The sequence below is a fragment of the Rhinatrema bivittatum genome, chromosome 6 (genome assembly GCF_901001135.1).
Source record: "Rhinatrema bivittatum chromosome 6, aRhiBiv1.1, whole genome shotgun sequence".
In the NCBI taxonomy this organism is placed as follows: Eukaryota; Metazoa; Chordata; class Amphibia; order Gymnophiona; family Rhinatrematidae; genus Rhinatrema; species Rhinatrema bivittatum.
The window spans coordinates 259,458,818-259,483,484 of record NC_042620.1 but is presented as its reverse complement, the minus strand read 5'-3'; the positions used below and the strand labels follow the sequence as shown (position 1 = coordinate 259,483,484).

The following is a 24,667-nucleotide window of genomic DNA, read 5'->3' as shown; positions in this document are numbered from 1 at the left end:
GAAACAGGTTGTTGTTCTTCTGACTGTTGTACCTACTCAACTTTGTCATTTTTTTCAAGTAAACTCTTTTTGGTTTGGAACACACTTTTCTGGAGTGGACTGTTTGTTTATCTATTTATTTTGTATTGCTATGGACTGTCCGTCTTCTCCAGGGCTGAGAAGTGTGGGCTCCTCCCCCAGTTTACACAAAGGAAACACACACCGTGTGGGGAGAGTAGCCGAGGGTGCAGAGATCACATGCTCTCTATATCCCTAGCCTGCTGACCTTCCTTATTCTACCTACAGTACTGTGCTCCATCAAATTGAAAGGAACCTAAAGGAAAGAGAAAGAGATGGGGATGAACCTGGGAAAAGGGTGATAGAGAGGAATTTAAGGGGGCTAGGATTAGGAAATGGAGAGGTCCTTTATGAAGACATGGAGAACCTGGGGACAGAGGAACCTGTATGTTGGGGCCGGGGATGTAGGGGGACAGGAGGAGGAGAAGAATCTGGAGGAAACAGAAGGGAAGATAATAGGGGGGAAAGAGTAAGGGATGATGCTGCATTACATCATCTGCTCTCCTCTTTTCAAAATCCTAGATCTGTCCATGTGTATTATCATATATGAGATTTCTTTTCCCACATACGGCTAAATGGACATATTGGAAAGTTTCGCCTTGCGTAACAGAGGGGCACAACGGGGGTTCAGATGGACCCAAAACGGGACCAATCTGAACCACACTCAGGATTCCCCCGCAGCTTTCAGTGGACAGCCACCATACCGATTTTCAGACAGATCAGTAAAGTGGTTGCACCGGTCAGCGTGCATATGGATAGAGATGCTGGACCAATTGTCAACAGTACGTGCTTTGCGCTGATAAATGTGCCTAAAAACATAACAGTTGTGCATTCTGTTCTTGCTTAAGCAGGATATAAGCACATTTCTTAAAAAAACAAACAAACGGCAGTTCTTCATAAAAAGAGGACATCTGGTTACACTGAATTAACTTTGATGACACCCAGTTTTTTAAGTACCCTTAGTTTTTGAAAAATTTACAAAATTCTGATTTCTGATTATGAATTACGATCATTCAAATATCCTCAATATATATATATATACACACACACACATATATATATATATACACATCATATATATACGATCATTCAAATATCCTCAATATATATATACATACACAATATGTATATACACACTATTCTGTCCGATTCAGTTAAGAAAAAAAAACCTAAAAATTTTGCGGGGGGGGGGGGGGGGGGGGGGGGGGCGGGACGACTGTTCACACCTTAATATTAGTATTTTATATTTTTGTCTTTTTTTTAAGATGGTCTCTGTTAAGTTTGAATACTTGGATTAGTGTGCAAACTTTCAGCTTTCTGAGTGGTGTGGAATCTAAAATACAAAGGCACGTGGTATAGTAGCTGCATGTATGTGTGCGCGAGCATTAGTCTTATTTTGCCATACAAAAAGATTTTGACTTTATCGTCCCCTTTAAGTGGTCTTCCCCTTTAAGAATCCTATTGCAGTGCATGCTGGGAGCCGCTGCTGTATTGTTCCCCAGCTGATGCAGCAGTGCCTGGCAGACATTGCTGTATCGTTTTATTTGCACATATATATCCCTTTGCCCCCTTTCCCCTTCTAATTTCTTCTCTCCTGCTCCAAATCCACCTGGCACAATACCAGGCTTCTTATATCCTGCCTTGTGTATGCCTGGAAACACCTTTCTCCCGCTTAATTTTTGCAAAATAACAAAAAGAGCAATAATCATATTTATCCCTAAGGCTCCCACTTCCCCCCTCCCCTGCAAACGCTGGGGGTTGGGGGGAAGGGCTGGAAATGCAGGTTTAAAAGGACACCCATTCTTCTGCACGGCTCCCCCCTTTTCTTAAAGGTACAGAACCTTATATTTTTTGTGGGTCCCTTCCTCCTCCCCTCCCCCTCTCCCTCTCCCCCCCCCCTTTCCATTGTTTGGGATTTTATTATATTTGCAATAAGAGTTTAATCTAAAAATTTTAAAAAGGAAAACGGCTTTTACTTCTCCAGCCCCTTCTCTCTTTCATCACCTCTATCTTTTGTCTTCTTCTCATGGCCTTTCCGGGCCAGAACCGGTCCCTTCAGAACCAGTTGTGTGGCGCTGTCTTGGGAGGTCTTGGGGGGCTCATCCAGCCCCCTCTTACTGCTGCTGGGCTGGGGCAAAAGTTTTACTGCCCCAATGGTGGGGCTGTGGCCTCCTCCCCTCCCTCCCAGCAGCAGCTGGTGCCAGCAGTGCCAGTTCAGAACCAGAGTGTGCCAACCCGGCCTGGAGAGACCAGCAACACGGGAGAGCCAGAGCCAGATCGACCAATTGGCTATGGAGCCTTTGGGGTTGTGTGGTAGGTGACTGATTTCATATTTGCTTATGTGAGTGTCTTGTGTGCAGTGTATGAATGCATGTACTGTATGTTGTGTGCACATGTAACGAATGTTTGTGCATGCAAGCCATGGCATCTGTGTGTAATGTGTGTTATGCTTATGAGCGTGTTTTAATATATGAGTATATATGTGTGAATGTGTCTGTGAATACAGTATATAATGGGGCGCATTACGTGACTGTGTCTGTGTGCAGTGTCTTTGCATACTGTACTGGTTACTGATCTGTTCACAGTATGTGTATGTTCCTAGTACATGTCAGTGTCTGCAAGCAGACTTGAATTTCATAAAGAGTCACACCTGTTGTCCCTGTATAGCATTTCACAAGGATATAATCAGAGAGCAGTGACACACTCATTTTCTAAACTTTTCACACCTACATCTTCATTTGTGAAACACTCTAATATTCTCGTTTCTTATGCCCCCTCCACAGTCCTTGTGAGCTGTCCTGTTTGGAATAGTGTCACCAGTTACATTACACACTCGCTGAGATCCCATTGGACCATGGTGGATATGATGTCACAAATTGCATTGCTCGCTCGCTCTCTCTCTCTCTCTCTCACACACACACACACACACACACACACACACACACACTGTGCCATGTGAGGTAACTCCTTTCACTGGATTAAAAAAAAAAAATGACCTAACTGGGTCAATGAGAAAATGTCTCTGGTGTTTGGCAGGTCAGTGACAGATCCCCGGGATGGGAGACGCGTGGCCCTGAAGAAGATGCCCAATGTCTTCCAGAACCTGGTCTCCTGCAAGCGAGTGTTCCGGGAGCTCAAAATGCTCTGCTACTTCAAACACGAAAACGTGAGTCACGGGTGCTGACGGGCGAGCACTGGTGGGGATTCAGGAATAGAAGCATAGATTGTGATGGCAGCTAAGGCCCTGAGACCAATCCAGTTGGGACCAGATTTCCTATTAGGCCCAGTGGGCATGTGCCTCACTGAAAAGGGGAATCGTCGTGCTGGGAAATCTGGCTCCGATTGGAGAGGGGTTCCATCCTTGTGGCTGGCCTGATGCTACCACACAGATTCAGCAAAGTCCAAGATCCCGAGCTGTCGCTGCGCTAACAGGAGGAGTAGCGTGAGCAGGTCCTGCTGCTTCTGCCCCCATCTGTACCGGCGCCGAGGCCCATGTTCAAAACGTGCAGGTCCGCCCTTTCTGCCAGCTAATCCCGTGATGCACAGGAAGTGCCGGCCTGCGAGTTCTGAGCATGCTCACAGTGCAGGCGCAGACGGGAGTAGGGCGGTTAGCAGCGGTGCGGGCTCCTGTCAGTGTCCAGACAGCTGAGGGAGAAAGAGGGGCAGCAGGGATGGATGCTTTGGAAAGGGGGAAGATGCTGGGGAAGGGAGGAAAAAAAAATAGAACATTGGCCACTTCCTCCCCCACCCCCACCCCCACCTTCCTATTCACACAGGCTCCCACCAATCCCTTCCCGCCAGCTTTGAGGTTGGAGGGGGGGGGGGAACCTTTTTTTATTGTGCATTAAAATCCCAAACATGACAGCTAAGTCCGGCCCTGCGTCTGGTCTGCCCAATTTATTTCCTGGTGCAGCACCAGTTTCTCTGCCTTTCCCGTTGCCTCTGTGCTTATCCCCAGCTTTCTTGAATTTTGTTCTTTCCTCTGGAAAGCCGTTTCCATCCATCCAGCTTCCTTTCCATGAAGAAATATTCTGTTTCCCTTGCTGCCCTCCATGCATTCCTCCTTTTGTGTTCTGTTTTGCAGACCTGCTTCTTCCTCTCATGAACGTACCTGAAAGACGTCTGCTCCCCTTTTCTTTACTGTCTCAGCTATCCTTTCTATACCCCTCTGCCTCCCTCAGCCTTTCCTCCTCCCATTTCTGAGATCCTTTGCACCTCCTGATTGCTAATCAGTTTGTCCTTACTTTTTCAGCCACCTCCTTTGAAAACCAGACAGGTCTCTTCTTCCTGTAACTTGCATTTGCTTTTCTGCAATAAAGATCTGTTGCCCCTTTAAGTTCAGCCCACTTTTGTCCAAACCCCCCGGTTCACAAAATTGGTTCTCCCGGATTCTCATTTTTAAGGGCCTCCTTTCTTTTTTGTTATTGGTTTGCCTGTAGGTATTACCCTATTGCAGGGGTGCTCAAAGCGGTCCCTGGGGAACCCCTCCCTTCCCCACCAGCCAGTCGGGTTTTCAGGGTATCCCTAATGAATATGCATGAGATTTATTTACCTGCCTACCTCCTGTGTGTGCAAATATTTCTCATGCATATTCATTAGGCATATCCTGAAGCCCGGCTGACTGGGGGGCCCCTCCCCAGGACCGCTTTGAGCACCCCTGCTCTATTGTGGATGTTTATGAGTTTTCTAGGAAGGGTGAGTGACACACTTAAATGACATGAAATGAAAAATGAAACCAAGCTGTCTGATTAGTGCTGGCGTTCAGGTGACTTACCTGTCTAGACATTACAAGCCCTTGCTCTGCTTTGTACATACCAGATCCAGAATCCCCCCCCCCACCCCATGGCTTCTGTTCCCATTTGTATGAAGAGAACGGAGGTCTTTGAAGGGGGTTCGGGATCTCTCGGCTTCTAACTGATTCCGCGCATGGGATGCGCCAATCAACATCTGGCAGATTACCTGTATTGCTTCCCTTTTTGTTGAAGCCTGACATCTGTCTTTGTCCAGCTTTCCTGCCTGCGCCAAAGATGATTTTGGTGCAGTTAATCCACAGCACCTCCTCCTTTTCCAATCCTCCCTGCATTTCAGTTGCTTTAAAACAGTGGTCCCCCAACCCTGTCCTGGGGGACCACCAGCCAGTCGGGTTTTCAGGATATCCACAATGAATATGCATGAGAGAAAATTTGCATGCACTGCCTCCATAACATGCAAATTTTCTCTCATGCATATTCATTGTGGGTATCCTGAAAACCCGACTGGCTGGTGGGTCCCCAGGACAGGGTTGGGGACCACTGCTTTAAAAGTATTTTTCGATAAAGTACTTTTTCTCCCCCCCGTGCTACGTACCCTGTCCATCCTGAGCAGACTATAATCTAACATGGCTGTTTTCTCAGTCATGGGACTCGCTGAACCTTGTCTCTGCAATGGCCGCAATATCCAGATCTGCATCTACCAATAGGGCTCGCAAGTCTGCAGTCTTATTTCCTAGACCATGAGCATTTGTGCTCATAAAAGCAGAGGTGGCTTTGAGCCCATGAAAATGAGTTGACAACCCAAGAGCTGTAACCACCACATGAAGGCCCAAGTTAAAAAAAAAAACCCCAAAAAACCAAACCCTTCACTAGGACCGAGGTTTTGCTTGCCGCCTTGGGAGTTGATCCATTGGCCCTTGGACTCCTGCTGGTGACCTATCCACTGTACTATTGAGGAGGGGAGACTGTGGTGGTGGCAAGGATGTTGTCGTGAGCCGCCATCTTGTATAGATGACCACAGAGCTGTGGTGCCGCTCCCTTAAAGGTTGTCATATCCTCCCGGCACAAAATGATCACTCCCAGCAACAAGCTTTTGTAGTTGCAGCACAGACTACTGGGCATCTACTCTTGTTTCTGAAAACTTGTGTGGAATGTAAAGGCAATGTCACCATTTTAGGCTTAAAAGTTGAGAGGGGATCCCCCTATATTTTTTACCAAATTATTCATGTAGGGTGGTCATGGGCCTTTGTTGAGGCTTTCTAGGACAAGATTGAGCTTAACATAGGAGATATCTTAACCCTTCAGATAGAACATAGTGCAAAGCTGTGTCTCCTGGCGCTGTGGGAGGATGCCACTCTTAATGTCTGTCGACGTAAACTCATTTAAACATTTTATCCACTCGGCCCGCTTTATCACTGCGGCTTACTGGAAGTCCGTCCCATTGCTGTTGCGTCGGTGGAGGCAGGCAGGCAGGCAAGATAGCTTTAATTGAAAAACTGAATGTGGTCATGTATGCTAAAATTTGGGGGAAGTATTGGTGCTATGTGGATAGTTCATGCTGCTGGGTCCTGTTACCTGTTATATGCGAGGAATAGCTTTATGCCATCCTTAAGACCTGTGCTTGGTGTATGGAATCGAGATCTTACCCCTGATTATTGCCGTTTGCCATTTTTTTTTTACTGCTGTGGTGCTCGCTGCTTGCGAAGTAATGTATGTCTGCTTGTTTTCGGTAAATAAAGAGTTAATTAAAAAGCTGAGAGGGGGACTATCAGGGAGAGAGAGAGAGTATAAGAGGGTCCTCCTGCTGTTGGAAGTGGCCATCTTGTACAGATGGCAGCAGAGGAGTGATGTTCATTCCTTCCCTGCTGCTTTACGGCCATCTCTTAACTTGCTGTCAGTAAATCCAGTCGTGGATATTTTACCCATCTTTTTCTTGTTCCACAGGTGTTGTCAGCTTTGGATATCCTACAGCCTCCCCAGATTGACTGCTTTGAAGAAATGTATCCTTTACTTCTCTACCGCACACACTACCTGGAGAATCTCGTGTCTGAAATTTGCATGTGTGTGTTAACAGACAATGGGTGAATAATAAGTTATGCCCTTCATATTCCAGTTTCTCTCTGCAATGATAGCAAAATCAAAATCCAGTAGTCGTAAGAGGAGCTATTCCAGAATTTGTCGCCACCCCCTTCTGAAATAGTTATCCCTAAACAGGTTGAACTCTGTGATCTGGTATCTGTTTTCAACCGGGTAAAACGATGGAGCTAGTTCAGCACTGCGTAGCCTATCTTAAGAGAAATTCACCAGCTAGGTTTTTAATTCTGAGACCTAACCCCTCCCTTCCCCAACCCTCCGTTCCTTGCATGGTTTTGTGGTGACCCTTGACCTGACATCCTTGCTCAGATATGTTATCACAGAGTTAATGCAAAGTGACCTTCACAAGGTCATCGTGTCCCCACAGCCTCTCAGCTCTGACCACATCAAAGTTTTTCTCTACCAGATCCTCCGAGGTAGGTTGCTCTTGTTCTTCAGGATGTTGGTATTAACGCTGCTATTGTGCATAGCACTTTGACATTTTAGACTGAGCTATGCAAGCTTAAATCACCTGGTTGCAAAGTTCCTGGACTGAAAATACTGAGCTGGGGGTTAAGATTGATGACAGCAGTGAGACTGGAAGCTGGATCTGCAAGCATCACAGCTTAGTGACGTGAGGCTGTAGTTCACACAGTGAGAGTGGTGGAGTAGATGGAACTGGAAATTGTTTTTTTTTTTTTTTCCAATCCGTCATTACTAATTTTGTCTTACTACTTTTGTCTCGGCAGGGCTGAAGTATCTACATTCGGCAGGTGTTCTGCATCGAGACATAAAGCCTGGGAACCTCCTTGTCAACAGTAACTGCGTTTTAAAGGTAAGGTCCGCCTGTGACCTTTCATTGAGCGCCATCTCCACTGGCATTTTCAGCCCCTACATTCTCCATTTTGCCATTTTTAATAGCACTCTTGATTTTCTCTTCCCTTAGATCTGTGATTTTGGATTGGCCCGGGTAGAGGAGCCAGACGAGTCGCAGCACATGACACAGGAGGTGGTGACACAGTATTACCGGGCTCCAGAAATCCTAATGGGGAGCCGACACTACTCAAGTTCTATTGACATCTGGTCTGTTGGTTGTATTTTTGCTGAGCTGCTGGGGAGGAGAATCCTGTTCCAGGCCCAAAGCCCCATCCAACAGGTACAGGTATTCAGCAGGGACTGCATTATCCATAATCGTTTAAAAAAAAAAAAAGTGGGATCTAGCAGAGACTGAATTACACATAGTTCTCCACAGGAAACTGCTGCTTTACCCATAATCTGATGGTTACCAAACCCATCTTTTTGATCCCAGGACCGATCAAAGTTTATAGATAAGTGTTATGTGAAAGGCAAAAAGACTGACCGAAGGAGTAAGCACAAAAAGGGAAAAGGTAATCACTGTTAAATCTAGTAATTTCTGAGCAGTCAGATAGGTTAATCCACACCAGTGGGTTATGCACCTCTACCAAGAGATGGAGACGGAGCAAAGCTGACATCACAGAATATATACCCCTGCCCTGACATCAACTCACCAGTATTCTCCGTCTCCAGCAGATGGTGAACACGCATCTTCCTACTGGGGATTCCTTTAAAAAAAACATTTTAGAAGGAGAAAAGAAAAAGGAAATTAATACGCCCTGCTTTCCTGTGGCGATACTGCTTCAGTCAAGTTTCCCTGAACTTCTGTGGTTCCCTGTATGTACCCAGATCAGTCCAGACTCCTGGGTTTTGCCTCCCTTCCAGCAGATGGAAACAGAGAAAGTTTTACTGACACTGTCACTTAACCTGATGTGCCACCTGCAGTCCGTCAGTATTTCTCTGTCTCCAGCAGATGGAAGGTGGTGCAAATCCTGCAGTCTGAGGAGAATAACAAAAAAAAAAAAAAAAAAAGGATTTAAAAAATATATTCTTAGTGTTAGCATTACTACTTAGCCCTCCCTGAAGGTTGGTAGGGCCTGGTGGGGCCATCCTTTCAGGTGGAGGAGTGAATGAGCGGGAGGGGTTGGAAACCCCTGGGTCTGCCCAAATCCTTGACCCGCTGAGGGGGTGGGTGGGAGATAACTGGTGGGACCAGTTTCCTCTCCTCCCTCCTACAGGTGGACAGCCGGAGCCTGCAGCCACAAGTATAAACTTTCGGGGGAAAAAAAAAAAAAAGGCCTCGCTTGGAGAGTTGAGCAACCTTTTTGGTTAGGCCTTGCTCTCAGGCTTTGCTTTTCTACGTACAAGTCTGCCGCGAAACAGTGTCTGATTGCGTGCTCGGGTGTGTGCCTACCTGGACCGCATATTGGATGCCTACATTTTGGGCGTTCGTACTGTGCGCTTATTGGACAGAGCTTGTTTTTGGGCACCCTGTCCAGGCTTGCTTGTGCAGGCGCTCAGTTGGGCGCACAACTGTCGGATGCCTTTGGGAGTGTGCTGCTCGCGTGTGTTTATCCATGGCACTGGTAGTAAAGAAGCCTGAGCACCATGCCTTTTGTGCTGCTTGCTATATTTGGGCGTCTCAGCCTGGCGTCCCCTCTAACTTATATCAGCGCTGCTTGGAGGCCTAGGGAGAATTGTCTCCGACTGATTTTGCTAAGCCTGGTTCTTCCCAGCATGTTTTGGGAATGGAAAGGGAGGGGGAGCCTGCCAGAGGTTTCGCCTGGTTTTGGGGCTCCCCTAACTGGTTGGTTAGCGGGGGAAGGTAGTTCAGTGGGTGCAGGACAGACGCCCCCTGGTTTTGGTAGGGATCCTTCTGCCTTTTTTCTCGGGTGGAGTTTTTTCAAGGGCTGCAGTCCTTTCTTCAGGCACAGTTGACAGAGCCGGCCAAACCTAAGAGTTCAGGATCTCAGACTGCGGATCCCCGCATGCCTGGTGCTGCGGGTAAGCGTTAGAGCACGTCCAGACCTGCTGTGGTTCACTTTGATAGGGACCCTGATGGCACAGGTGATGAAGGCGATCCTTACTCCCTGCAGGTTGAGGAAATTCCTCCGGGGTTGGAGCCATATAGAACAATATTGCGTTTCTTTCTTAGAGATGAGTTCCCGGCTCTGATTTCCCAGACACTGAAGATGCTGGGGGTGCCGGGTGCTGATTCCATGTCTTGAGCCAAAGAAAAATCCCACTTTAATTTATTGGCGTAAAGCACCATGTTTCTTCCCCCATTATGGATGCTAATCAAAAATTGATCTTGAATGGGGCACCCTGGAAGCTAATTTTAAAGGGGGACGAGGCTTGGAAGCGCTGTACCCCCTGGATCCGGCGGCGAGAGAGCAGTTAAAGCTTTCTGAAAGTGAATGCAGTGTGGGCCATCACCAAGCAGCCGACTCCCTGTAGAAGGGGGAGCGGCATTGAAGGATGTGCAGGATAAGGAGACTTGAGGCTATCCTTAAACAGGCCTTTGAGGTGGTGGCCATGAAATTGCAGATGCCTCTTGCTGCTCCCTGGTGGCTCACACTTTCTTGCCTCTCTCTCAGGAAGTCGATGAATCTGGTTTGAATTCCAGGGCAGTGATGGAACCGGCAGCCGACTCTCTGGTGGATGTGGGCTGCGACTTGGTCCGCACTTCTGCCAGAAGGGGATGGCTTTGGTGATAGCGGCCAGGCATCAGCTATGGCTGAGGAATTGGGTGGCCGATACAATTTCAAAGTCTAATCTTATGAAATTGCCCTTTAAAGGCTCACTCTTATTTGGGAATGAGTTGGAGAAAATGGGCATTCCCTGTATGTACCCGGATCAGTCCAGGCAGTGGGTTGTGTCCCCCTTCCAGCAGATGGAGTCAGAGAAAAACTTGAAGGGTGCCCCCTTATAAGCTGGTGCACCCTCTACTTCCCTTCAGTATTTTTCTGACTCCAGCAGATGAGAGTGGTCGAACCTCTGGTTCCCCAGTAAATTTCTGGAAAGCTAGATTTATTGATTCCTTCTCTATTTCTTGGCTTAATTCTTACCTTTGGATGGATCAAGTTGATAAAAGTTTAAGAAAAAAAAAGAGCTTAACTTAACTTTTGTAAAACAGTTCTGCCTGCAAGTTACCAGTTGTTAGGACTTGGAGCCAAAAGTTAAGTTAAGCTCTTTTTTTTCTTAAACTTTTATCAACTTGATCCATCCAAAGGTAAGAATTAAGCCAAGAAATAGAGAAGGAATCAATAAATCTAGCTTTCCAGAAATTTACTGGGGAACCAGAGGTTCGACCACTCTCATCTGCTGGAGTCAGAAAAATACTGAAGGGAAGTAGAGGGTGCACCAGCTTATAAGGGGGCACCCTTCAAGTTTTTCTCTGACTACCTTCTGGAGGAGAGGCATAACCCAGCAGTCTGGACTGATCCATGGTACTACAGGAACAAAAATTAGCAGGTAAGGAATAATTTTCTTATAAGTGGGGTGAGTCCCAGCTTCCTTGGTTACCAGAGGATAAAGAGCAGGCGCTGCACTCATTCGGCGCAAGGGGTTGTGTTAGGGTTTCAAATGCTTTCGACCCTACAGAGAAGCGGCTTCTCAAAGGGCTCGATCTTTGGGTAGATCTCAGTCCTTTCGTCCCAGGCAGCCCAGATGGAGTAGCCATGCCCCCCGACCCCCCCCCCCCCCCCTCAATGAAGATATGCCGACTCACCCCCAGGAGCAGGAGATAGGTCTCCTGTCTCTCTCTTTTTATCAGAAGTGGGTCAAGATCACGTCAGACCAGTGGGTTCTGGAGGTGATGAGAAGCAGCCATGCTCTGGAGTTTCTCAGCGTTCCTCAGGATGTTTCCATGGTGTCTCCCTGAAACTCTCCGCAGAAGAGACAGGCAGTGGAGTGTATGTTGTAAAGGCTTCTCAGCCTGCGGGCCATGAACTCAGTGCCCATGTCACAAGAAAATATGGGCCAATATTTTGCTGTACCCAAGAAGGAGGGTTCCTTTTGCCCCATCCTGGACCTCAAGGGAGTCGTCATTTGTGAGTGACTCATTTCCGCATGGAAACCTTACGCTTGGTGATAATGGCAGTACAGTCTGAGGCAACCCTGTATATTCCCATCTGGCTGGAGCTTCAGCGGTTTCTGCGTTTTATTGTTTTGGGGCAACATTATCAGTTTGAGAGCTACCCTTCAGTTTGGCCACCACGCCCAGAACCTAATCCAAGGTCATGGTGGTGGTTGTGGCAGTGTTGAGAAAGGATGGCATTCTGCTCCACCTGTATTTAGACAATTGGCTAATTTGAGCCAAGAGTATGAAAGAAAGTCTTCAGGTCTCGTGCAAGGTGATCTCCTTGCTACAGGAACTAGGTAGGGTGGTGAAATTGGCCAAGAGCAATCTACTGCCATCCCAAACACTGGAGTATCTCCGTGTTCGTTTTGACACGAAGTAAGGCAAGGGTGTTCCTACCGGAGATCTGCATTCAGAAACTGATGCTGCAGGTGCAACTATGGAAGGAAACAATCCACCCAACGGTATGGTCTTACCTACATGTGCTCTGGTTGATGGCAGCCACTCTACAGGTGGTTCCATTTGAAAGGGCGCATATGCATCCTTTTCAGCAAACGCTGCTTGCACGTTGAAGTCCACAGTCTCAGGACTATTCGATACGGCGTCACTTGCTGGTGGAGATCAGCATCCAACTGCGAACTGTTCCGTCCTTTTTGCTGAAGGCAATCAATCAATTTCCCAGCCGACTCTGGTCAGGAGGAGAGATGTGAATGAATATCGCCTGTTACAGACCTTGGATGTCAAGGAGGTGGGAATAAACATGGTGAGCTGGTGTCGCGGACTACGATAGCCCACTGGATGAAGGAGGTTATCACGACCGCATATGTGGATGCTGAGCAGCAGTTACTTAGTCAGGTTAGGGCTCATTCCCCTAGGGCTCAGGCAGTGTCATGGGCAGAGATTAGATTGTTGTCTCCCCTCAAGATTTGCCGAGCTGCGACGTGGTCCTTTCCTAGGCATTACAGCCTGGATGTGCAGGCCCAGGAGGACGCAGCCTTCTCATGTGTGGTGTTGTTTGGAAGCTTCCCACCCTGTTTGGGAGTAGCTTTGGTACATCCCACTGGTGTGGATTAACCTGTCTGAATGCTAAGAGAGGAGAAATTACTACTTGCCTGATAATTTCCTTTTCTTTAATGAAGACAGGTTAATCCACCTTCCCGCCCTTGGCTGCCGGATGATGGTGCTATTGTCTTCCTGAGTGGCTAAGTCTCCGGGGATTACTGCTAAGTGTCAGATCTAGTCCCTAGGTTAGTGATATTATACTCCTTACCTGAACTCAATCAGGCCGATACAGTACAGTGCGCTCCGCATTTGGACGCGCATTTTTGACGCGTCAAAATTAACGCCTGCCGGGGAAGTGTACAGAAAAGCAGAAAAAACTGCTTTTCTGTACAACCTCCGACTTAATATCATAGCGATATTAAGTCAGAGGCCCCAAAAGTAAAAATAAAAAAAAAAAAATTTTTTAAATCGGCCCGCAGGTCAGAAGACGGACGCTCAGTTATGCTGGCATCCGTTTTCCGAACCCGTGGCTGTCAGCGGGTTTGAGAACCAACGCCGGCAAAATTGAGGCGCTAGTGTCCCTAGCACCTCCTTTTACCCCAGGCCCTAATTTGCATAGGCCGCCCTCCTGAATTGCGTGCCCAGGAGAGTGGCCTGTGCGCATGTTGGGAGAGCCCACTCTCCCGCGCTTTTTTCTGTTAACCAAGTGTTTGAATGGTTGTCTGTTAATAGTTATGTTCATGTATTGTTTAGTTGTCCACAGTTGGATTTTGCAGAGAATACTTGCAGGCTGGGGTCACTGCAGGAGTATATAAACTGTGAAGTCAGCTTTGCTCCGTCTCCATCTGCTGGTAGGGGTGCATAACCGACTGGTGTGAATTAACCTGTCTTCATCAAAGAAAATGAAATTATCAGGTAAGTAGTAATTTCTCCATTCACTCACCATAATTATTTTTAGTTATGCTCATGTGTTTTGATAAATGTCACACTTGGCACCAAGCTGGTTCTTTCAACAGTGTAAAAATTCAGATAGAGCGAATCAATTCATACCTGAGTTTTCTTTGCAGCATCTTACACTGTGCCCATTAAATGTTATGAAACCACAGAAAGGAGGCATGTAGAAAAATACCACCCCTTTTTCTTGATAGTGGTTATCAAAAAAAATAGTTATAATAAAACAATTGTGTTATGGCTTGCACATCTGTGTCACTCATCTGTGTCACTAAGATGTCAAATCATAGGTGAATTATCCACAGTCCAATTACATGACACAAGAGGTTTAGAAAATAAATACAATTGCAAAAGATTATTTAGATGTCATACAAGAGTTATAAATAGCGGAATATTTCCCTGTATTTCTAAAACATATTCTCTGATTGTGAATGACAGCTCCCAACTCGAGCTGTGTTCTGCTCCAAGTGAGCTGCTACAGGGGAGATAAGACATCTTATACTAAAAGCACAATTCCACCTAATAACTGACAAGACACAACACACAAAATAAATATAAGTACTGAGAAAAAAAAAGAATACATTTCACAAGACAGGAACTAATCAAAAACTAGAATCATATCTTACAGCTTCATACACAATAAGATCCAGTTCATCATTTCTATACCATACCAATTTCTTTAATCCTAAAAAAAAATACCCGACCAAAAAACCCTTTGTTGAATTGATTTAACAAAAAGCTCTTTATGATAATCTATCCAAAAAATATCCAGGAATCCTCTAATTTGCAAATTAGATAAATACTTTGAAATTTAGCTACACCAAACAGTTGTGTGTCTTGTTACTTCTAAGGTGCAATTGACACCATTAGTGTAAGATGTCTTATTATTCTCTCCCCTGTAGCAGCTCACTTGCAGCAAACATGGCTTGGGATCTGTCATTCACAACTAGGGAATATGTTATTCCAATAGAGGGAAACATTTTACTATTTATAATTGTTATGACATCTAAATACTTTTTTGCATTTGTAGTTGTTTGGTAAACCTCTCACTTGTGCCTTGTGATTGGACTTCTGGGTAATTCACCTACAATTTGACATTCTAATGATGTATTAGATGTGCAAGCTCTCTTTATGATGAGATACAAGGAGGTTGATATTCATCCGCTGTCCAGCTGCACAAATTAACCAGATAAACCTATCTGGCTTCCTTGGCCGAGATATTCAGTGGATATGTTTATCCAGCTAACTAAGGGGGTCATTTATCAAATTGCTTTATGGCATTTTCGCATGCGAAAAACACCTTAACGCATGGTGCGATGCTAATTTGGAAAAGGGGGAGGAGTTTGGGGTGGGGTTTCTGGCCAAGTTGGCTGGCTTCACAAATTGCGAAGCCATATTGCAGTTGTTTTTTTTTTAATTATTGACAAATTTTATTAATATAAAAGTATCTACAAAACAGCATCAACAGATGGTAATTAAACATGAAGAGTTGCAAACTTCAGATAACATTTGAAATGATCTCTAATGAAGAAGTACAGACTATAGGTGCTATACATCCAAAACATGTCACCCCCATGGCTCAATCCCCCCCAGATACTCTTCACTCCCCCCCCCCCCCCCCGCCCTCCCCTTCCCGCCTATCCTCTGCCCATGTGTGGGGACCTTCTAGCTTCCCTATACCTGCTCACTCCTGAAGGTAAAACTTTATACGGGACCATACCCTGTGAAACTTAGGTAGTGTGTCTCATCTGACAGCCGTCAGATTTTCCATCCAGTATAGATGCTGTAACTTGGCAAATAACTGTGAACGGCTTGGTATTGTAATTGACTTCCACTGGGCCGCCACCAGCATACGCGCTACAGTAATCACATACATAAACAATATCTGCTGCTTCTCCGTATACTCCTCATATGGAATCCCCAATAGCCAGATCTCCGCCAATAACGGGATCCTGGCTCTGAGGACACTCTCCATCAATCCCTGACAATCCCGCCAAAAGCCCTGTATGTGCGGGCAGCTCCATCACATGTGAATAAAGGAGCCTACTTGGGAACACTGCCGCCAGCATAGAGGAGAGTGGCTCGGTAGCCACCTAGCTATTCTGGCTGGAGAATAATGCCACCGGTACAAGAGTTTATATCTGTTTTCCATCATGGCCGCCAACATTGAATCCCGCCCTAGATTACGAAAACATTCTTCCCATTTACCCCTATCCCATGTGACTCCCAGATCTGTCTTCCAAGTGCAATATGAGTTGTTACTGAGCAATCCTGTCCTACCAGTAATTGATATACCTTGGAAATAGTTTTTTGTATTTTACCTGCCAGGATACAGTACCCTTCAAATAAGGAGCGACCCTGTTGAAGATCGAGGACTACCCCACTGGTGGTGATAAAATGTTTCAATTGGGCATATGCTAGAAAATCAGTCTTAGGAAGGCCATAAATTCGTTGCAATTGTTCAAATGATAATATGCCATTATTCCATACCTGTCCCAGACAATTGAGACCCTGCAGTTCCCAGTGGTGAAATACTGGATTGGATCTCCCAATGGCAAAGTGTCTCAAATGCCTGATGGATGAAAGGGCCGAATATTGCTTACCCCTTATTAGATTTAATTTCCAGCATTTCCATATAGTATACGTACATTGTAAAGGTGGTGGAAGGACTTTAACCTCCCGAATTGCAAGTCCCTCCGACCAAAACAGGTTACATAATGGAGATCCTTCTACTAAAGCCTGCTCTATCTCTACCCACTGTTTAGTCGAAGCGAGATCATGATAATCAATCATATATTTAAGTTGGGACGCAACATAATAATGCACCAAAGATGGCAAACTTACCTCACCATCCCTCCGATTCTAGTACAGCACCGTCCTGGCTATACTAGGCGGTCTCCGGCGCCAGATAAAGAAGAATATCTTCCGCTGTAATAGTTTCAGTTCATGTGTGGGGAGCAGGCATGGTAAGGCTTGGAAAAGGTAACCCAATCTGGGTAAAATATTCATTTTGATAGTATTTTTTTTTTTAATTTATATTTTTATTAATTTTTAACACACTTTTACATTTGCAAAAAAAACAAGAAATGAAAAATTGAATTACAAACAAATTTTAAGAATATTTCTTAGAGACTCATTTACTTTATGTTCAATTTATCTTTAGTCCACATTATTGGGAGGATATAATACTACAATAAAAAAAAAAAAGGAAAAATACTGTATAAACTATACAGCTATAAGGAGAAAAATTACTTTTTACAGCCTCTTAACTCAACCCTGTTCTTTATCGCCCAAAAAGGCTTCCAAGTGGGGGGGGGGGGGGGGGTCCTGGAAAATAAATTTATTCTTTTGGAAAACAATTAAACATTTTGATGGAAATTTCAAAAGAAATGATGCTCCAAGAGCTAACACTCTCGGTTTTAATGATAAAAATTGTTTTCTCCTTATTTGCGTCACTCTGGACACATCTGGAAATAATTGGATCTTCTGTCCGCAAAATAAGTAATCTTTATTAGGAAAATATTTTTGCAGAATTAGGTTTTTGTCCCTCTCTCTGCAAAAAGTAACTAACATTGTACTTCTTTGAGGAATATCATCTATTGATGACTCTGATGTCAAATTTGGTGTATGCTGAACCAGATCCATCTGTTCCTCCCCCTCTTGAGCCTTTACTCTAGTTCTTGGTATATAATAGATCTTAGATATAGAACTTTCATCAACAGTTGAAATAGCAAGAATCTCTACAAGATATTTCTTCAGTAATTCGACGGGAGACAATAGTCTAGTTATAGGAAAATTTAAAAACCTCAAATTTTTGATACGATTTTGATTTTCCAAATTCTCTAGCTGTTTATGAATTATCAAACCATCCTTTATTGAAGAATTATTAACGTCCTGTATCACTTTTACTTAAGTAGATAAAGTTTTATTTTGTTCTTCCAAACAATTTAAGCGATTATTATGTATTTCTAACATATTTTTAATTTCTTCTGTTGTCTTATTAATCTGAATTACAGAACTAGACATAATTTTTTGCATACTAGTTAATGCCCGCCAAACATCTCCTAAGGTAATGTTTTGGGGGTCAAGGGGTTCTGTAACCTCTTCTACAGGTTCAGAACCCAACATAGACCCTTCCAACAGTCCAGCCCCACTTATAGTGGGTTGTCTATTACTTAGGTCTAGTGTTTCCACTGTCCCTAAAGATAAATTTTGGATAGTAGGTCTAGGCTCTTCATTCTGGGGTTGAGTTGGCTGGGGCAGGCATGGGCTGTTCGAGGCTCCAGATGAAAATGATATTTCAGGGATATTCTCGCGGGCAGTCTGACTTACCCTTCTTACTACAAGGGAAATCCATTGGTCCTCTAACGACAGGTACCACGGGAGAGGAAGTCCACATTTTTGCCTTTCTTTTCCTACCCATAGGGCAGGGAAATTATTTAAGAAAAAATCTTCAGAAGGGGCGCGCGTCTTTGGCAGCGCGCCGGCGGCTGCGCACCGCTCCTGCCCCGAATTAGTACCTGAGGGAGTGTCCCCGGATGATAACGTCAGTGGGGGCCGGCACTTCGGGTGAGTCGGAGTTGTTGCTTATTCCTGCGATGCAATGAGCAGGAACCTCGAAACACAGTCCCTTAGCCCTCTCCTCTCTTGCGAGAGGCTTCTCCTTCAGACTCCTCCGGTTTTGGAGCCGCTCCTGCCCCGAATTAGTACCTGAGGGAGTGTCCCCGGATGATGACGTCAGTGGGGGCCGGCACTTGTGAGTCGGAGTTGCTTATTCCTGCGATGCAATGAGCAGGAACCTTGAAACACAGTCCCTTAGCCCTCTCCTCTCTTGCGAGAGGCTTCTCCTTCAGACTCCTCCCCATTTTGATAGTATTAATCCTCCCAAACCAAGAGAGCTGTAATCTGTTTCACTTATCTAAATTGCTAAGTAGGCTGCGCACCAAGGGTTGATAGTTATACTGTGCTAGACCCTCTAAATCCAATCCTAAATTTATTCCCAAATATCAAATTGGGCCCTTTGAGCCTATATCAAAATTTACTGACAAAATTTCCGACTTGTCTGAATTCACCCGAAACCCGGAGAGGCGCCCATGGGTTTCCAACTTACGCTATACCTGGTGCAGTGAGGATAAGGGGTGTATTAAAGAGAAAATAATGTCATCTGCGTAGAGTGATATTTTGTACTGGTTTAAGCCAGTTTAAGCCAACCGGGATACCTTGCACTTCCAGGTCATGTCATATAGCCACTGCTAAGGGTTCCAAGCTAAGGGCAAATAAAAGTGGGACAGCAGACAACCCTGCCGGGTCCCCCTCTTTACCGGAAAGTTCTGCGTATAATTATGATTAATTTTTAGACAAGCTAGAGGATCTTGATATAGTTCCCTAACCCATGTAGAGAAGGAACCCCCCAGGCCGACCTTGTCCATGACCGCAAATAAAAAGGGCCAAAATACTCGGTCGAAGGCCTTTTCCGCGTCTATAGTAAGAAATACAGCTGGGATGCCTGTATGTTTGGAGCTGTGAATCAGGTCTATTAATTTCCTGATATTATCTGCTGTCGTCTGACCCAGCATGAATCCTGCTTGGTCTGTATGAATTCACCCCTCTATCCTCCCCCATAGGCAAAAGGCCAATATTTTGGCCAGTAATTTCAGATCAGTGTTAATTAAAGAGATTGGCCTATATGATGCACAATTCGTGGGATCCTTACCTGGCTTAGGGAGTAGTGTAATACCTGCGACATTGCAATATTTATTTATTTTATTTAACTTCTTTTACTATACCGACACTCAAGACCAGGTCTTATCGTACCGGTTTACATTAGAACATGGGGAAACCAATTAACGTATAAGTAGAAATGAGAAGTTACATTAAAACAGGGAGAGTAAAAACATGGATGTCGGAAGATAGGACAGAATTAAACTATAACAGAAATGGGAGATCGAGTAATCAAGCAATAAGTTAACAAAATTACAAACTATAAATTAACACAAAACAATAAATTAGTAATACAGAAACATGGATTATAATCAGCGGATATATACATGGTATGTCAGATGGGAGGAGTGGCGGGGGATGAGGGGGGGTGAGGGAAAAGGGTGGGTTGTGGTTGAGGGGGAAAGGGAAAAGGTTGGGAGTGAGGGGAGGGAAAAGGGTGGGTTTAAGGGTGAGAGACAGAGTTGGTTGAATGGATTCCTTCAACGGTAGGCTTGTGTGAACAGCCAGGTTTTAAGTTTTTTTCTGAAGGTTAAGTGGCATTGTTCCTGGCGTAAGTCTTGAGGAAGCGAATTCCAATGTAGCGGACCTGCTGTCGAAAGTGCTCGCTTGTGAATGGAGTTGTGGATTGATGATTTGTTGGGAGGGGCCTTGAGCTTACTTTTGTAGGCAGTTCTTATTGGTCTTGAGGATGTATGTAGTTCCAGAGGGAAGGTGAGTTGGAGAGTGGTTTGTTGGTAGACCAATTTGTGGATGATAGTGAGAGCTTTGAACAGAATTCTATATTGAATAGGAAGCCAATGTAAGATTTTTAGGATAGGTGTGATGTGGTCCTTGCGCCGTGTATTTGTAAGGATCCTGGCCGCTGCGTTTTGCAGCATCTGTAGAGGTTTGGTCGAAGAGGCGGGGAGACAGAGTAGAAGAGCGTTGCAATAGTCGATCTTTGAGAACAGTATTGCTTGAAGCACAGAACGGAAATCCTGGAAGTGTAAAAGCGGTCTTAGATGCTTCAGGACCTGTAGCTTGAAGAAACATTCTTTAGTTGTAGCGTTAATGAATTTATGGTAACAATATGGTAACAATTTCCCCCTTCCCTAATATGATTAAACATTTGTGCCAAAGGACCCTTAAGATAGTCCTATATCTTTTATAAAATAGTGGGGTAAACCCATCCAAACCCGGGGCCTTTCCGGGCTTGAGATCCTTAATGGTCCAGTCAACCTCGAACTCTGAGATTGGCTTCCCCAATATATTCTGATCTTGAGCGGACAGTGTAGGCATCTCTATCCCTGCCAAATAAGATGTTATATCCTCCGTTGTCGCCCTAACCTCTGGGGCGTATAGTTCCTCTTAAAATTTTGAAACCGAATCCTTATAGCCGCTGGATCCGAGAGCATTTCTCCGGAACCTGCTTTTATGTGATATATCAATTCTTTAATCCTCTTGGTGCGCAACCTACTTGCTAAAAGTCTACTATTTTTATCCCCAAATTCATAGTATTGTTGTTTTAGGAGATCCAATCTATGGGTTATCGCTGCGGTATCTAGGGCTGCTATTTCTTCTCGTTTCTTACTTAGGACCCCTACCTGGATGGACCCCGGATTTTGTTTGTCTGTTTTCCAACCTGTCTAGTTCCATTAATAGGGCCTCCCTTTGTCTATTCATTTGTTTTTTGTGATAAGTACCCAAACCTATTAAATGGCCCCTGATAATCGCCTTCATGCCTTCTCAGACTGACATGGGAGATACCTCCCCCCCCCCCCCCCCCCCATTCAACCTGAAATAGTCCTCCAGCACCTCACCCATCCGTTCTTGATAGATTTCAATTTCAAGAGGTAGTCATTTAGACTCCAAAACTTGCGACCCTCCTCCCCTGGTTGTTCTAGTAATGTTCATAGGACTGAAGCATGATCGGACCAGGTTATACATTCTGTATCCGCATTCCCAGTTCTAGCTATAATTTATTTATTTATAAATTTTTATATACCGCCGCTCATCAAAGATATCACGTCGGTGTACAGTGAACAGGAACTTACGCCGGAGCGTTTTACATTTAACAGAGTTATATAAGCGTTATACAATTAAAAAAGGCAAGTATATAAATATTTGAACATAAAACAAGTAGAATCTTTAAAAAAAAACAAAACAAAAAACAGAACTATCATTTAGTTGTAACTTAACTGAGCTGAATTAAAACAATACTATAGAGTATGAGGGTTCAAGGGGAATAGGTAAAAGCTAAGGGAGAGGGTTAGAAGGTGATGGAGTTCTAAATTAGAAGTGGTAAGAGGGGAGCGATATCTTTAGATATTAAAAACCGATTACTTCGGGTCTAGGAATTGTGGGAATACGAGTAGAAAGTATAATTCCGGCTGTGTGGGTAACGTAACCGCCATGTATCTACTAGTTGATGGTCCTTCAACAGCTGTTTTAATACTTTTCTAGGTTGCCCTTGCCCTCCAGGTGTAGAGTTGTCCATCCTAGGGAACAGAGAAACATTAAAATCCCCTGAATAACTAAGCCATCCCCAGAAAGTCCTCCAGTCGTTTGCCCACCTCTCGCATCGTCTCCGCCTGCAAGGAGGGAGGACAATAGACACTGACTAACACCAATTGGGAGTTATGCAAGAGGACCCGTAAGATCAAAAATCTACCATCAGGGTCCCTATATTGATCCTGTATTTGTGCCACTAGATGCTGAGGAAAAAGATTCCCTATCCCCTGGTATTTTTTTTACAATGTGGCAGGAGCAAAATACTGTGTGGGGTATTTTTTTTGAGTTTAGTAATCTTTCATCTCAATGTCGGAGATGTGTCTCCTGAATGAATGCTATGGAGGCTTGTAATCTCTGAAGGTCTTTAAAAAGCATTTGGCGCTTGTAGGGTGAATTAAGGCCTTTAACATTCAATGAAATACATTTAATCTCAGCCATTTAATCCAGACTATCGCCTCCCTTTCTCTTTCTTATCCAGCTATGAATGAGCCATTCCCCAATGGCCCATCTCTCGCATAAGGCATACAGTCCCCCGGCTCCTCCACACATCCGTCCAGAAACTCCCCATCCATACTGCCAACCTCCAACTGTCCCTTAACCATCCCCACCTTCCCCCACCCTACATCCCCCCGCCCCCATTAAGGTAGACCTCTATCTCAGGGAGGATAGCCCGTCTATCCCTTCCCCACAGTCATCAGATATGCTCCATTAAACTAATTCCTGCAGTGATGTACCCACCCACCTGTCTGCCCTTTATCTCAATACGTATAAAACCAAATTAACCATGAAGAACAATTAAACTGTTGAACAAGAAGGCAATCAAAGTCCCAAGAGAGTACCCCACTTCGGCCCCTGCACTTTACTATAGCAGGTCGGTCAGTAAGTCCGTCGTCCTCTCGCCCACGCTGTTATACAAGGTCATCAGCTATGCCGACCCCATTGTCCAATGGTAATGTTGGGGATGACCAAAGGAACACTTCCTCTCCATTTCCCCGCCAGGGATGAGAAAATGGAGTCTGTAAAATCACGCAGGCTCATCCAAAGTCAGGCTGCTGTTGCTTGCAGAATGCCTAGTGAGTCGATGTCCTCCCTTTCCAACCCTCTGCCATTGGTACAGCCGGCATGCTGGGTTTCATCACCGGGTTCTCCCTTCAGGGCAGTGCTATTCTCACTGCTTGCAAAATAGGAATTGCTTCCTCCACTGTTTTAACCTGCGTGGTGACTCCATGCAAAGTAAACGCCAAGCCCCAGGGGTAAAGCCACTGGTAGCGAACTTTTTCTGTTCTGAGCACCATCGTTAGGGGGTTGCAATGTTCTCCTCCATCTCAAGGTAGCTGGCGCCAAATCGTTAAAGATCTGCAATTCGTGGCCCTCCCAGCTGAAGGGACTGACATGCCTGGCACCCCACATTAGATCTTCCTTTATGAGGAAGCTATGCAGGCAGGCAATAATAACTTTTGGGGTGTTGCACGGGGAGTTCCCCAAGGTTCGGTGAGCCCTCTCAATCACGATGTCAGTGCGGGTGTGCTCTTCCGTGCTCTGTCCGTGGTCCGAAGCTAACAAGGCCAAGCAGATCTTCCTAACCACCGACATGGCATCTGCAAATTTGGGGGTCTCGGGGAGGCCTCGGATCCGGATATTAGCCCTCCGGGAATGGTTCTCTAAATCCTCCATTTTGAGAGAGGCTTCTTCTTGCCGGGATTTTAGTTCGGCGATTTCTTCAGTAAGCGCAATTAATTGTGTGCCATGCGAGTCTAGCACCCCCTCCGTCTCTTCAACCCGATGGCCGAGTTCCCGCAGATCTGACCAGAGGGTTTCTGTATTAGCCTGTACGTCCTCTTTAAGTGAGCGACTATCGTTCCGGATCCCTTCAAACCAGATAGTAAAGTCAGTTTTTGTCGGTGTCTCTAAAGTCCAGTCTGGGGCCTGATCTCCCTCATTGCTTACCTCCTTCTGAGACGCATGGCCCACGGCGTCCGATTCCTCCGACAGGGCTGCAAAGCGGGATCCTCCGGCATCGTAAGAAAATTTAGCCAGATCAACCGTTTTTTTTCCCCGTCATAATCTGTGCCCCTCGCAGTGCCGAATGCGGCAGTTTTTGGTGGGCTTTGTCTGGAGCGATTGGTCTAAATTTCACTAAATTATCATGGAGGAGTCAGGGAGTCGGGCTTAGACGTCCATACTGTATTGTGACATCACTTCCTTCGTATCGCACAGTTTTAACATGGGAAATAACTACACCTTTTTCATTTGCATTAAGCTGTGCGATATGGCTTTATCACACTTTGCGATGTTTTCGCAAATAGCGTTTTCAGTATTTTAAGAGAGAGAGAGAGAGAACGCTCCTAGCTATAAGGCCCTTGTAGTAGTTAGGTATTTATACCTCTATATGGGGCCCACCTATTTACTCGAGGTGAGGTTTAAGTAGTAGTATAGGGATTAGGGGCCATTTTTTCATTTTTTTGTGATAGATAAAAGTAGATTTCATCATAGAAGGGGAGATATCGCCTCTTTAACTGAGCGAATGGCAATGGCTTTTTTTTTCTTTTATTTTCTTTTTTGAAACTTTTTATTTAACAAGTTTTACAGTATTTAAAATGTTCATTTTTAACAGCAAAATATATATGTTCGATATCCGCTATTTTCTTAACCTGAGCCCTCCAATGTCGTAGATCAGGACTTGATT

At 45.0% G+C, this 24,667-nt stretch overlaps 1 protein-coding gene across 1 annotated transcript in view; it reads left to right on the top strand.

Moving 5' to 3' along the window:
* The first annotated feature begins 1,544 nt into the window (after positions 1-1,544).
* LOC115094173 (serine/threonine-protein kinase NLK2-like) overlaps positions 1,545-24,667 on the top strand; it is a 49,738-nt gene continuing 26,615 nt past the window's right edge. Inside the window, exons 1-6 of the mRNA XM_029606945.1 lie at positions 1,545-2,370; positions 3,094-3,223; positions 6,753-6,808; positions 7,212-7,318; positions 7,631-7,716; positions 7,828-8,037. Of these exons, the coding sequence (XP_029462805.1) occupies positions 2,084-2,370; positions 3,094-3,223; positions 6,753-6,808; positions 7,212-7,318; positions 7,631-7,716; positions 7,828-8,037 (876 nt within the window). The 5' untranslated portion in view covers positions 1,545-2,083. The remainder of the gene's footprint in view (positions 2,371-3,093; positions 3,224-6,752; positions 6,809-7,211; positions 7,319-7,630; positions 7,717-7,827; positions 8,038-24,667) is intronic.